We start from the raw sequence: 13357 nt of genomic DNA, 5'->3' as shown, positions 1-13357 counted from the left end.
ATATCTACGTCACTGTGTGGGAAGATTTGCATAACGCCGCCCAAATGTTCACGCAAAGAAAAAATGAGTAACTTTATTGTTGCTGCCACCGCCGCTGCCGCCATGTTGTGAAGACGCTGTATGTTTCGTTGCGAAAGCGAAAATACTTGGCCTTCCAAAAGAGGACAGGACTAGAAATCAGTGGTTAAGTTGTATTTACAACACTGTTCCAGAACAGTTCAACCCAAATATTCATTTGTGTGCTGCACATTTTATGGAGGACTGTTTCCTGATCCTGGGAGAGTAGCCTACGATGCCGGCTGTTCTAACTCACAGCCTGTAAGTACGTTTTCATATTTAAAGAATTTGCCACTGATGATTCAAACGCGAGTTTTGAGCAGTGTAGAGTAGCACTTGTTGTTTGTCATTTCTCCGATCACAAATGCAGACATGGTTTTATGTTTACGCAGCGCAATGCAACGCAACGCGTAAAAAGACAGTATAAGTCATTATAATCCGTAATTATGTCCCCACTGGATGCAACAAATGCCTCGTTTGTAATGGGTTTTATTGGTTTTTGTCTCGTCGCACCGGGACACAGCATCACAGTATGGTAAGGGATGTAACATTTCCGTCACATGCTTGAGGTATTCGGCCAATCACAACGCACTGGATAGCTGGCCAATCAGAGCACACCTCGCTTTTCAGACAGATGAGCTTTGTAAAAATCTACGCGTTTCAGAAAGGCGGGGCATAGAAGAGAAACATAATGTACAGTATGTGGAAAATAATGTGTTTTTTTAACCTTAAACCGCATAAACACATTTTATTACACCAAATACACAAAATAATGTTCTTTTTAGCAACATCATATGACCCCTTTAAGATGTTTAACTTGACAAATAAAAACTGTCACAGTCTAAAGTGAATAATGGAATCAGTTTGAATCAGATCACTGATGGCAATTTGGCTCTTTTTGGGAGGAAATCCATTTCTTTTTAAAGCAGACACATGGTTTATGAATGATCCTTCAGCCGTGCTCTTACCATGAGTCATGTATCTCAATCTAACCCACAATGAAACCAAAACGGAAGTCACAAACTGTGAGATCGTTACGGATGACAGAGCACTTTTGACTGTAGGCACTGAAACCGACTTCTTTTTCACTGTTTTCACATCTGCATCTTCATTACTGATGGTGAATCTAGTATTTTAAAGGGGTCACATCATGAATCAAAAAAATAATAATTTCCTTGATCTTTAGAAATAAAAGAGTTCAATGTACTATGTAAGACTAATGTATAATGACAAAACTGATCACTTCTCATGTTTAGGACATTTAAAGAGGTCATTTAAATAGAGATGTACATCAGTAAAAACTGCCAAACTCGAAGAGGGTAGAAACTGGTTATGTACCATAAAAATTAAAGGGGTGGTTGATTGCAATTTCGCTTTTTTAACGTTAGTTAGTGTGTAATGTTGCTGTTTGAGCATAAACAATATCTGCAAAGTTACGAAGCTGAAAGTTCAATGCAAACGGAGATATCGTCTTTTAAAATTCTGGCAGTTTAATGCCTACAAAAACGGCTGGTAGGGACTACAACAAGTTACTTCCCGGGTTCGTGACGTAACAAACCCAGATAAACCCCGCCCTCAGGAAAAGGCAGCAAAGGGGTGAGGCCATGCTGCGCTGCTTTAGAGAAGCGGAAGAGAAAACTAGAGGTGCACGTAAAAATCTATTCATATATAATAAGAATCTATTCATATATGAATCGCGATTCTGTCTTCTAACGATTCTAATGGATTCACAAGTTTCAAAATCAATGTTCTAAAGCAGCAGTTCTCAATACTGTTCCTCGCATCCGCTGCTCTGCACACGCTCTGCATCTCTCTCTCTCTTTCTCTCATTCAGCTCAGCTCGAACAATGAACTGTTCTAATTATATACTTATTTTCACATAGCTATGAGAAGCGTTAAACATGGACGTTTGTGCAGTTGCCAGTGTTTCTCAGAGAAGGGACAGAGCGGTGTGGAATAAAGGTAAATTATGTGAAAAATATTGTTTTTTTTTTTAAACGAAGCATTACCACATGTTAGACTGCACCCCATAAACACAATCAAGCCTAGAAAAAAGCAGTGAACCACCCCTTTAATTTACTATACTTTACTCATATACACTACCGTTCAAAAGTTTAGAATAATTACGATTTTTTTTGTTTTTGAAAGGCTCTTATGCTCACCAAGACTGCATTTGTTTGGTCTAAGTTACAATAGAAGAGCAATATCACAACAATAATAACTTGCAGATGTGGTGCTCAAAAAACTTTTTTGCTGCTTAGCATGTTTGTGGAAACTGTAATACACTACAACTCAAAAGTTTGAGGTAAGATTAAAAATAATCTCTAAATAATAATAATAATAATATTCCACGAGGACACAATAAACTGATCAAAAGTGACAGAAAATACATTAATAACACTACAAAAGATTTTCTTTTTCAAATAAATGTTGTTCTTTTGAACTTTCTATTTATCAAAGTATCACAGTTTCCCCAAAAATATTAAGCAGCAAAAACTGTTTTTAATGATAAGAATCATTATTAATAACTAAGCAGTTAATTGAGCACCAAATCAGCATATTAGAATCATTTTTTAAGGATCATGGGAAGACTGGAGTAATGGCTGCTAAAAAATGTAGTTTTACGATAACAGGAAATAATACATTAAAAAATGTATTAAAATAAACAACAGCTCTTCCTAGTGTTTTTACTGTTCATACTACTGTATTTAAAAAATTGCAGCCTTGCAGAGCATAAGAGACTTCTTTCAAAAACAAAAAAAAAACTTAATTATTCCATACTTTAGACTGGTAGTGTAAGTGGAATTCAGGTGGAAAAAATACAAAGATATAGGGTGTACAGTAACCCCTTGTTTGTTTACACAGGATGCATTTAAGAAAGGAACCTCTGATGACATAATATAAAGCTGGTTCAGGAATATGTCAATACCATTAGCCTGTTTCCAACAAGCATCCCTCCGGCGGAGCTCCATGGTGTGTCCAGATGTTCGCACAGGATCGGTCAAGGCCCGTGGCTCTGTCAGAGTGTGTCTGATCTCGACTACCTGCCTGCCACGCACCAGTGGGTCCTTACCCAGATCTATAGAATGAAAGCTTTCGTTACAAATCACACAATACTTCTCCTATTACAAAATACAGTAAATATGTTCTCTACACACTATACTATTACTGTTCTGTTGAAATGTGATCAGTGTCCATTATGATTTTCAGACACTGAAACATGACTCAGCAAATTGTCCAGATAATTGGGAAGTTAAAAACCTTTGAGGAACATGCTATAAGGTTCTTTCCCCAATTGCAAAATCAAGTAAAATAGCAATTCACACATATTAAGTTCTGCTCTCAAATAAGAAAAATAGACTTGAGATGTGCAGTTTTTTTTTAGTGCAGAAACATTGTAAAAATGTACAGGATTTTACAATTGTAATATAAATGTTATAGTGAAAGCAATGCAAGCTGGGTCACTGTCTGTAGTAGCACAATAGAACACTGTTAAAAAGTGTAAATAAATGTTTCTTCTAAAGTCCCCATATATTTGTTTCCAGTAAAAGTTGCACAATTTAAATTAAATTGTTCAAAAGTAAGCTTAAATACATGTAAGATTTGTTTTAAATAAATGCACTTCTTTTAAACTTTCTATTTGTCAAAAAATCCTGAAAACAGTTTTCACAAAAACGTTAAATATTAAAATATTTTTCAACATTGATAATAAGAAGAAATGTGTCTTGAGCAGCAAATCAGCAGATTACAATGATTTCTGAAGGATCATGTGACACTGAAGAATGAAGTAATGATGCTGAAAATTCAGCTTTACCATTACAGAAATAAATTACATTTTAAAATATATCAAAATATAAAACAGTTATTTTAAATTGTAATTATATTACGGTTTTACTTTATTTTTGATCAAACAAATGCAGCCTTGGTGAGCCATAAGCAACATTCAGAAAAATTACGGACTCCAAACTTGAATAATAGTGTAAATACATCTAGTAATAAATTCTAAAACTTGTACTGAAAAAAAATTACTAGCCAGAAATATAAAGTAAATCCACACCAAAATGCTTTACAGCATAGTGCTTAGTTGTGAGTTGTGCTTCACCAGTAACCAGTGCCCAAGTACTGATTTATGATCAAAGACAGTTATTGAGACAGGAAGGAGTATATAGTGCTTGTGGGCATAACAAACACAGTGATAATGGCAGTGGGACAGGGTGCAGACTGAGCAACAAGCATACGAGACAGGAGGAGGGGGGTAAGTGGGGCACCCCGCAGCCATTCCTAGGTTAAGCGCTCTCAAATTTCCCCACCTGAGCGCAGCAGCCAGAGAATGAGGTCACATGCTTTGGCAGCTACAATATAAAAAACCAAGTGCTGTTACCAAAGAGACCAATCAAACAACCAAATAAGCCCTCCGCAGGGAGAGGGGGGATTGTCTCAACCATTAAAACATAAATCCACGTTCACATCATGCCGTGGAAGGTACGGATCAAAGAATGTCAACCAGTTGTTGCTCTCACAAGTGCTCCAAGTATAAATCCACTAATGATCAAAAGCTCTGAAAGACACTGTGACCTTGTTCACTACATGTGTGAAGTATTATGTAATATGACAATATCTTGTTATTATAGTGCTTGCAAGGCGGCACTGTTTTGAAATTGCTCAAACATCCTGTTTAGGGTTTGATATGAACCCCCTACTTTCAGTATGACAGTTGAAGACCTTTGCACATGCATCTCTCACATATATTTCATTAAATAAATCACCTTTAATAATCACATTAGGACATACTGCGATTCCTGTTTTAGGGCCCTGTGAAATTCATTTTATTTTTCCCAAATTCCATAATTTATGTTTAAACTTTTCTGGATTCTGTTTTAATAGTTTAATTACATTTTAATATTCAAAAATGATGTCTAATCAACTCATACAACTTTAACATTTAATTATTTATAAAAAATTTAACAATAACGGTTTATATTATTAACTATTATTAATAGCTTTTATTAGCTAATATGGGGGGTAATCAAATTAATGCATAAAACTTTAATAATTTAATGAATCTTTTAAAATGTACTCAAATTCAATTTGAACAATTGGCGGTTTACGGTTTAAAAAAAATTGTGACATTCCTTAAAAAGTAAATAAACTGTATTACTGAATTGTTTTTATTACTTTGAAAAATACATTCTACCAAATGGTTTTATGAAATGAAATAGTAAAATGCTCAAGAAGTAAACTCTCAGAGCAGCTCTGCAGATGAAATTCATGTGTTCATGTCCTCGTATACTGAGACAGTAGACACTAAAAACATGCATGCTTGAGTATGTATAGTAGACGAAACTAGAACACTTTTTGCAGGTTAATATTCACAGATATTACTCCACATTCAATTTGATTAAAAGTTCATCCAATGTTTGCCAAATTCTGAGACATTTCTCGTTATACAGTAAATTTCACTTTTATGACTGGATTCTGCGATTTTGTCCACATTTTCCACATCACAGAAATCATAAGGTCCTACTATTTTTTGTCCTCAAATGTAAGACCTCTAAAAATGAGAGTTGCTGTGAAATTTTGTGGGCAAAAAGGCCATTGTCTATTGTCAAAAGTGTAGCAGTGTATGAAGAACAGCTCACACAGAAGTCACTTTCAAACCAGGCAGCTTTATATTAGTAATCACAGCGAATCCCTGAGACCAGCTTGAAGGCGTTGCAAAATCTGCATGGGGAATTCTTTCACCCTCATTCACGATTGCGTGGATTCCGTTTGAAATGACTGTATTTTGCCTACGTAAATGTGACCTTCCTTTAGAAGGAAGCTGCCTATGTAGGCAGTAGGTAGTGAGGCAGCTCTCAAAGTTTTGGAACAGAAGAGTATTGGTATAAGCACTCACTCTCAGAGACCTGCTCCAAGACATGGGTCACCCTCTCTGGCTTTAAGACATGTTTGTTCAGGTACTTGGTGAAGATCCCAGTGCTCTTGCCACCATCCTGGACCTCAAAAGCCTCTGCATCTTCACTCCTGTGGGAGCAAACGTCATGATAATACAAAAAGTACACAATCACTGTTGTTTAAGAAGTTTTGTTGGAGGCTTAAAAGAACTGTAACCCAGTACTTACGTGGCGTATCCATACACAGTGTTGCCCAGAGGAGCCGAAGGCTTAATATCAGAGAGAGGACCTTTTTGTTTGTACCTGGAGAGTATAAAATAGCAAAAACATTAAAACAGTGTAGCAGCGTGCCAAATGATTATCTTGTAACATTTCCAAAACAATTCTAAGAAACTGGAATTCTAAATAGACTTTTCTTTTTTTTTTAACAAACAATAGATCATCATGTTCCTGCAGGCCTACCATTTCCTACAGGTGTCCAGGAGAATGACGTTGAGCTGGGCTTTTCTGTTCTGCATATTGTGCATCACTTTCTGTACACACACACAGTTTTCTGTACGGTAGGGTCGTGGAGCGTCAATGGCCACCAGGTAATTTCTGCCAGAGTGCTCATAGCCATGGCCAGCGTAGTAAAAAACAGCTGAAATTGGGGAAAGAGAAAGTGTGTTTTTAATGGTCTACAGTATTGTGTAATACGTTTCTGTTTTAGGTCTCTGGTTGAGTACCATATTATATACAACATTGCCTTTTTAAAATATTTTACGTAAATTAATTATAGAAAAAACAACAAGTACTTTGTTACAATAGGTTAAAAAAAAAGTTCACAGGAAGTGAGATTCAAATCTTGGGCAACACAGAAAACCAGTGTTATAACTGTCAAATCTTTCATCTCAAGGCATAGTGCGCTACAAAATGTTAATTCTGTCATCATCTACTCACCCCCATGGCGTTCCAAACCTGTATGACATTCTTTCTTTCAAAGGAAAACAAAAGAAGAAGTTTTTAAGAATATCCAAACCATAAAAGCATCAAAGTAGTGGGTCTCAACGTTTATCAGTGAGTAACAACTTAAACCGTCAGCTTGTTTACAACACAAATCAATCATATGGCTTTAGAAGATTTGGAATATAGCACATGAGCCATTTTAAGGTACTTTTACAGTGCTTTTGTGTACTTTTGTAGCTTGACAGCTTGAATTGGCCGAAAATTTACAATTTGTGCTCCACAGAAGGAAGAAAAGGGAAGTCATTCAAGTTTGCCAAGACATTAGGGTGAACAAATGATGACAGAATCTTAATTGTGGGGTAAAACTCATGAAAACTACACAACTTTAATTACAATGTTTCATATTTTGATGATGCTGTGAATAACTATTGCTAGGACATCAGTGAAATGTAACCCACATTGACAACAGTACAGAGGCATACTTACACTGATAAATAATGACTAAACACTTTCCATTTTCCACTTTCTGTTGAATACTCTGTGTGCCAAAATGATCTTCATTATAAGGGAGTTTACAATACAAGTTAAAAAAAAGGAAAGTCCAATGTGGGCTAGCTAAGCAGCCAGTATAAATCTGTTGGTTAGAAACATAGGTTTCTGGAGATGAAAGCAGCAAGGCACACTACTGCCCACGCATCTCTTATCAGCCAATCAACAGATTACAGCATCTCAATGTTATTCTGAAAAAGACCTTTGGCTGAAACTGCTGTGGTTTTTTTTTTTTTTTTTGGACCCACAACTTGCACTGATACTGTAGCACCGGAAAACAAAGCCTTTTTTGGAACTTCCTCTGACTCATCACCAAGACGCTCCAGTGATGTTTATTGAGCAACAATGAGGAGAATTTCAAATGGACTGTGTAGTGTCCAGCACTGGAAAAAACGTCCATCACATGGAGACACAATGGCTAGCACTGATTGCCACAAATTCAAACTGAGAAATCCGGATCATTTAAAATGAGCATGTTATTGCACATTGCAATTAGATTTATTTATCTCTGCATATAATTTCCTGACTTTTTTTACAGCCAGGACCCTGAAACTTTCACATCAAACAAGCCATTGCCATGAGTGCAAAATCTACATCCTGTGAGAGACATAATTTTAGTTAAAGCAGTCATGTGAAACACACCAGGCATTTCCCACCGGCTCCTTCAGCAAACCCATAACATGTGACTCACCATACACTCCACGGTCCAAGAGCTGCAAGAACTTGTCGATGGCAGCCTGCATTTCCTGAAGGGTGAGATCAAGCAGAGCGACCACTCTGAAGCCTAGCTGTTGCAGAAGATTGGCCAGCTCATGAACATCCATGGTGGGGGCCATCAGACCAGGATGGTTGTTGTAGTTCAGGTTCCCAATCAGTAATGCCACTTTGTCGGTTGCTAAGGGAAAGAATTTGTTTTGCTTTGTTAAATTTGCTCATAAAAGTTTTTATTTTTTATCATATTTTATTTTATTGCATTTTTAAATATACACGTTATAGTGATTACATGGGTAATTTGCAAACAGACTTTGTAAAGAAACAAAGTGTTATTTTTATGCATAATTTTAAATGAATTGTTAATTAATACTTTAATATATATATTTTTTTTTTCTTTTACTTATTACTTTAAAAAAAAAATTTAATATAATTACTGGGTGTTACAAGTAATTTCAAAACAAAGATAAAAAAAAAAGGATTAAAAAATATTTTGTACATATGTCTATGTTCAATGGAGGATTTGACTTTCTAGGATCTCTTCCATTTCAACGACTTTTAAACTTTTAATAATTTCCATAACTGTGGCAGGCCTCCAATTCATTATCTGAAAATTCAATGATATTTCAAGTCTTTCCACAACTGTGACAATCCTATATGAATGACAGTGTTTGTTTCCTAGGTTAAATATTAAAAGTGGGAGTATTGTAAGGTAAGTACTAAGTCTATTTTTAACCTGACATGAGCTGAAAAAAGCTTCTGTCTGTGACCTACCCATAAGCGTGGGCGCTGGTTGTTGATCTGGAGGTGCTGTGGGGGAACCAGAGGAAAAAACGTTTTGGTGAAAGTTGAAAGAGAATGAGAAATGTCACCATGCTGCTGGATGCTTTCTCAAAGCCTATAGCTTGTGTTCTTTCAGTAGTTTCACTATGGAAAAAAAAATAACTCTCAGAGCATTAACATTATTTGTGTTCCACAATGTGACAAGTAAAAAGGGAAGTTCTCATTGAGCTGGTTTCAGTCTACCATTAGTTGTTCTCTCATGTATCTAAGGACCTGTTAAGACTCAAAATAACAATCAGTTCCTGATTGATCTTAACTCCTACAAATTGCGGAAAGTACCAGTAATTTGAAACTAGATTGGAACTACACTGAGCACAAAGAATTCATGACCCAGAGCTAAAGACTGGATGGTTTCCTTTATTAATGTTTTCAATAAATTGCTTTTCATCAACACAGCAACTGCTAAGAAGAGTCAGATCGAATCAGGATGGCAAACAAAAGATTGTCAAATTTAATGCAATAATTTAGTGTAGGAACCATTGGTGAGCAAGTAATGTAATGCTAAATTTTCTCCAAATCTGTTCAGATGAAGAAACAAACGTATCTTGGATTGCGTGAGGGTAATTTTTTTAGCAAATTTTCATTTCTGGGTGAACTATTCCTAAATCCTAATTATTTTTAAAAAGTAAAATAAACATTTAAAAAGATTAACAATTTGCAAAAAAAAAAAAAAAAGATAAATATTTTTTATGTTTAAATAAACATGAACATTTTAAAGATAATGTTAAATAATAAATAACGTTAATGTTAAAATAATTTAGATAATAAGCTGCTGATAACGGACAGCAATTCCAGAAAAAATACAAAAGCAACATATTCTGCAAGAATGGCCACTAAAGTCTTCGAAAAACACAACTCCAAAATGGAAGCTGTGCACTGTAGGCCAATGATAGGCTTGAAAAGCTTGACATAAACAGGCGGCTCTCTTACCTATCTCAATCTCAGCTGCTTCAGACCATCTCTCCTCCAAAATATTTGACACAGCACAGAGGTATGAGCCCACAGTGTCTGCGCTGGCATTTTCTATCTAAACATAAAAGACCAAATGTAGAACAAGATTATTTTAGACAGCTTACAACTTCAGTGTGTACCACTGAGTCAGTCATTACAGTCAAAGCAAATTGCTCACATTTAAAAACAATGACCCGAATCTAACTTGCACATAAAACAAGTAGAGATAAATGCAGACTGTAGCAGTGGGCGTGGCGAAAGATTAGGGCATGCCGAAAGGTCATTCTAATTGGTTAGGGGTTAGTTTCTCTCCGACTTGCAGCTACTCCTGTCTCCATTAAAATGAATCAATATGATAATAAAACAGCTAGAGATAAAGAGTGGTACAGTGGCCTTACCCTAAGTGTTTCTGTGGTCTGTTTAGGAAGGATGCGACCGTTTCTGTACCACTGGTAGGCAGGCACAGGCTTGCCTAAAGCTGTGCATTTAAGAGTGAAAGTCTCCCCTGGTTTTACTGTTTGGCTTATTGGGTGAATGACAATATGGGGTTCCCCTCTCCATGTGTGAGAAACACCTAAACACAATGCATCACGTTATGTAATAGATACTGCAGTCTTAAAACTGGCACATTGAGCCAAACCTTGCTAAATAAATCACAGATAAGTAAATGTCAGTCTCCATATAACTATATACAATGGGTCTCTTTAAGGCTCCGATATACTCAAAAGAAAGTTCCTTTTCGTTCTTTGTTTAGGGGTAAAACGAAGTTCGAAATACGTGAGCAGCGGTATACTGTTAGCGAACATCCCGACGCCGCCCACACTGATGAAAGCAATGTTTATATGAATATGTAAATATGTGCTGCGCGCTTTTCTATCAGTAACAAAATAAACACAAAAAAAAATGGAGAAAACAGCAAGCATTTTTTTTATAAACATCTGATCATAGCAACATGGGTATGTTTGCACGGGCTCTGCAAATTAGCACTCGGAAGTGACGTCATGTTTATTTTTACATGGCACTTTATTCAATATATTGCTTAAAAACAATTAGCAGTATTAAACATGAAAAACAGTGTCAGTGTCTGATTTCATCAGAAGCACAACTTAATTTACTACTATAAAGCGGCTCTCCACTGCGCGGACATCTCACCTCCAAGGACTCGACAGACGAAATGAAATGAACCCAGAGAAGAGTTCCACGTGAAAGAAGGCGGAGCCTCAGCACACACCTCCTATGACGTAATCGTAACGGACCAATGGTAGTACGAAGGTGTTTTGCAGCCGGAAACAACTTTTCCAGAAAGTGTAGTTCGAACTCCCAAAACGAACACAAAACGAACTTCGTTTTGTCCGGATTTTGTTCGAAATGACATCTGTTCGTTCTTCGATTTCGCTTGAAGTATATCGGGGCCTTTAGGCCAGATGATTAATGCAGATGCTAATAAAAATGTAATGACAATATGAGATAATGGAAAGTACCTGCTTCATCTAGGATTCTCACTTTTACCCATTCTGTGAACTGATAGTTACAGTACAGGTCACTCACTCTACAAGTATATTTTCCAGATCTCTGGAGAGAGACGGTGAGCTCGGGCTCTGTCCCACCTGCCACCTGAAAAGATTGAGCATTATGTTATTTGATACATTTGGGTATTTATTCTTCACAGTATTAAGATCAACTTTTAAAAAAATAAATCAAAGATATAAAAGATAAAAGATATAGTCTACAAACCTCTGTCTGTTGTTTATCAAACCACTGATACTTTAATGCACCAGTGCCTATTGCTTGAACTCTTAAGGTCACCTCATGGTTTGGTGGTACACACACAGACATCGGCTGCTGCAGAATAACAACTTCTGCCCACAAAAAAGACAATATATCATTTTGTACAATATATATATATATAGATACTGTATATAGGATAGGATAGGTATAATATACACACCAGTCCTCATGACTGTCGGCGCTACTCTTTAGTGTGTAAGGGCCTAGACCGCAATAGTGCTGCACTTTTAAGGTAGTCAGTCATTTCAGAATTTTACCACCTGTGTAAAAACAAAACATAAGTATGAATAGTGGCATAACATAACAACAAAAGTGGCACTGAGAATCAAAACAAATATACATTGAGAAAAGTTAAGCAATCCAGAGTTTGGAACAGTTAGCACAGAAAGTGTCCAAGGATTAATTAGTAAAAGAAGCAAATCTTGATTTGCTTCATTTCAACAGTGTTTATACAGTCAAAATTGACAGCAAATTTGAAATGACTAGGTTTTTAATATCTTGTTTATCTTTAAATCTTTACAACACTTTGCAGGAAAATGAGAAATCTCTTTCATAACTATATAAGATTTATAGAATACTATAACTATATAAAACTCAATATAAGATTTATTTAAATATTCATATGTATGCTTTAAATGCCATTTCAAATTTCTCAGTCAGAAAACTTAATCTCATTTTTCAAAAGGACACATAACCACCTCAATACAATAAAATACTTTAATGCATTAGCAATTATATCAGCTTATGAATTTTAATGATTATAATATTTAAGCAATTCTCCAATATGTATATGTGACCCTGGACCACAAAACCAGTGTTAAGTCGCTTGGGTATATTTCTAGCAATAGCCAAAATGATCGATTTTTCTTTTATGGCAAAAATCATTAGGATATTAAGTAAAGATCATGTTCCATGAAGATATTTTGTAAATTTCCTACCGTAAATATATCATAACTTAATTTTTGATTAGTAATATGCATTGCTAAGAACTTCATTTGGACAACTTTAAAGGCGATTTTCTCAGTATTTTGATTTTTTTGCACCCTCAGATTCCAGATTTTCAAATAGTTGTATCTCGGCCAAATATTGTCCTATCCTAACAAACCATACATCAATGGAAAGCTTATTTATATAAATCTCAATTTAAAAAAATTGACCCTTATGACTGGTTTTGTGGTCCAGGGTCACATATAAGGTCTCAAACTATAAGGAGACTGGAGCAAGTTGTCACACGTTTTACGAAGTAGGTAAATTCTTTTAGAATTCAATTTCTGAATACTGTAGGCACATAAGGCATTGGCTACAAACATTTTGAACCATTTTGCCTAGGAAAAAAATACAGTTCTAAAAACACATGACTTTTTTGAACTTTTTGTGAAAACATGCACCCTTTATTTGGCAAACATACACCGTAATTAATAATTGTATAAATTTGTAACACTTAAAACAACTGGGCCCAATTTTTATAACTGTGAAAATACAGTTTAAACTTTCTTGTCTGAATGTATGTCAGTGTGGTTTTATTGCGTTCACTTGTTTACACAGCAGCTACAGAAAAAAATAATAATAATTATTATTATTATATATATATATACATACATATATATATATATATATAT

At 35.6% G+C, this 13357-nt stretch overlaps 1 protein-coding gene across 3 annotated transcripts in view; it reads right to left on the bottom strand.

Annotated features, from left to right (window-relative positions):
• The window catches only part of LOC107690360 (mucosa-associated lymphoid tissue lymphoma translocation protein 1-like), an 18133-nt gene that overhangs the window by 3973 nt on the left and 803 nt on the right, over positions 1–13357 (bottom strand). Inside the window, exons 2-12 of one of the 3 annotated variants that reach the window (XM_016488663.1) lie at positions 11899–11998; positions 11685–11809; positions 11432–11564; positions 10349–10524; positions 9930–10026; positions 8931–8966; positions 8137–8340; positions 6414–6591; positions 6180–6254; positions 5954–6081; positions 2987–3136 (exon numbers count right to left, since the gene is read on the bottom strand). In XM_016488663.1, coding sequence (XP_016344149.1) covers positions 2987–3136; positions 5954–6081; positions 6180–6254; positions 6414–6591; positions 8137–8340; positions 8931–8966; positions 9930–10026; positions 10349–10524; positions 11432–11564; positions 11685–11809; positions 11899–11908 — 1312 coding nt within the window. In that variant the 5' untranslated portion in view covers positions 11909–11998. The remainder of the gene's footprint in view (positions 1–2986; positions 3137–5953; positions 6082–6179; positions 6255–6413; positions 6592–8136; positions 8341–8930; positions 8967–9929; positions 10027–10348; positions 10525–11431; positions 11565–11684; positions 11810–11898; positions 11999–13357) is intronic. The other 2 variants (XM_016488664.1, XM_016488665.1) reach the window with 2 other exon arrangements.

This window comes from Sinocyclocheilus anshuiensis, unplaced genomic scaffold (assembly GCF_001515605.1).
Source record: "Sinocyclocheilus anshuiensis isolate Anshui unplaced genomic scaffold, SAMN03320099.WGS_v1.1 scaffold609, whole genome shotgun sequence".
Taxonomy (NCBI): Eukaryota; Metazoa; Chordata; class Actinopteri; order Cypriniformes; family Cyprinidae; genus Sinocyclocheilus; species Sinocyclocheilus anshuiensis.
The sequence above is the reverse complement of the archived record's forward strand: the minus strand, read 5'-3'. Positions and strand labels throughout refer to the sequence as shown.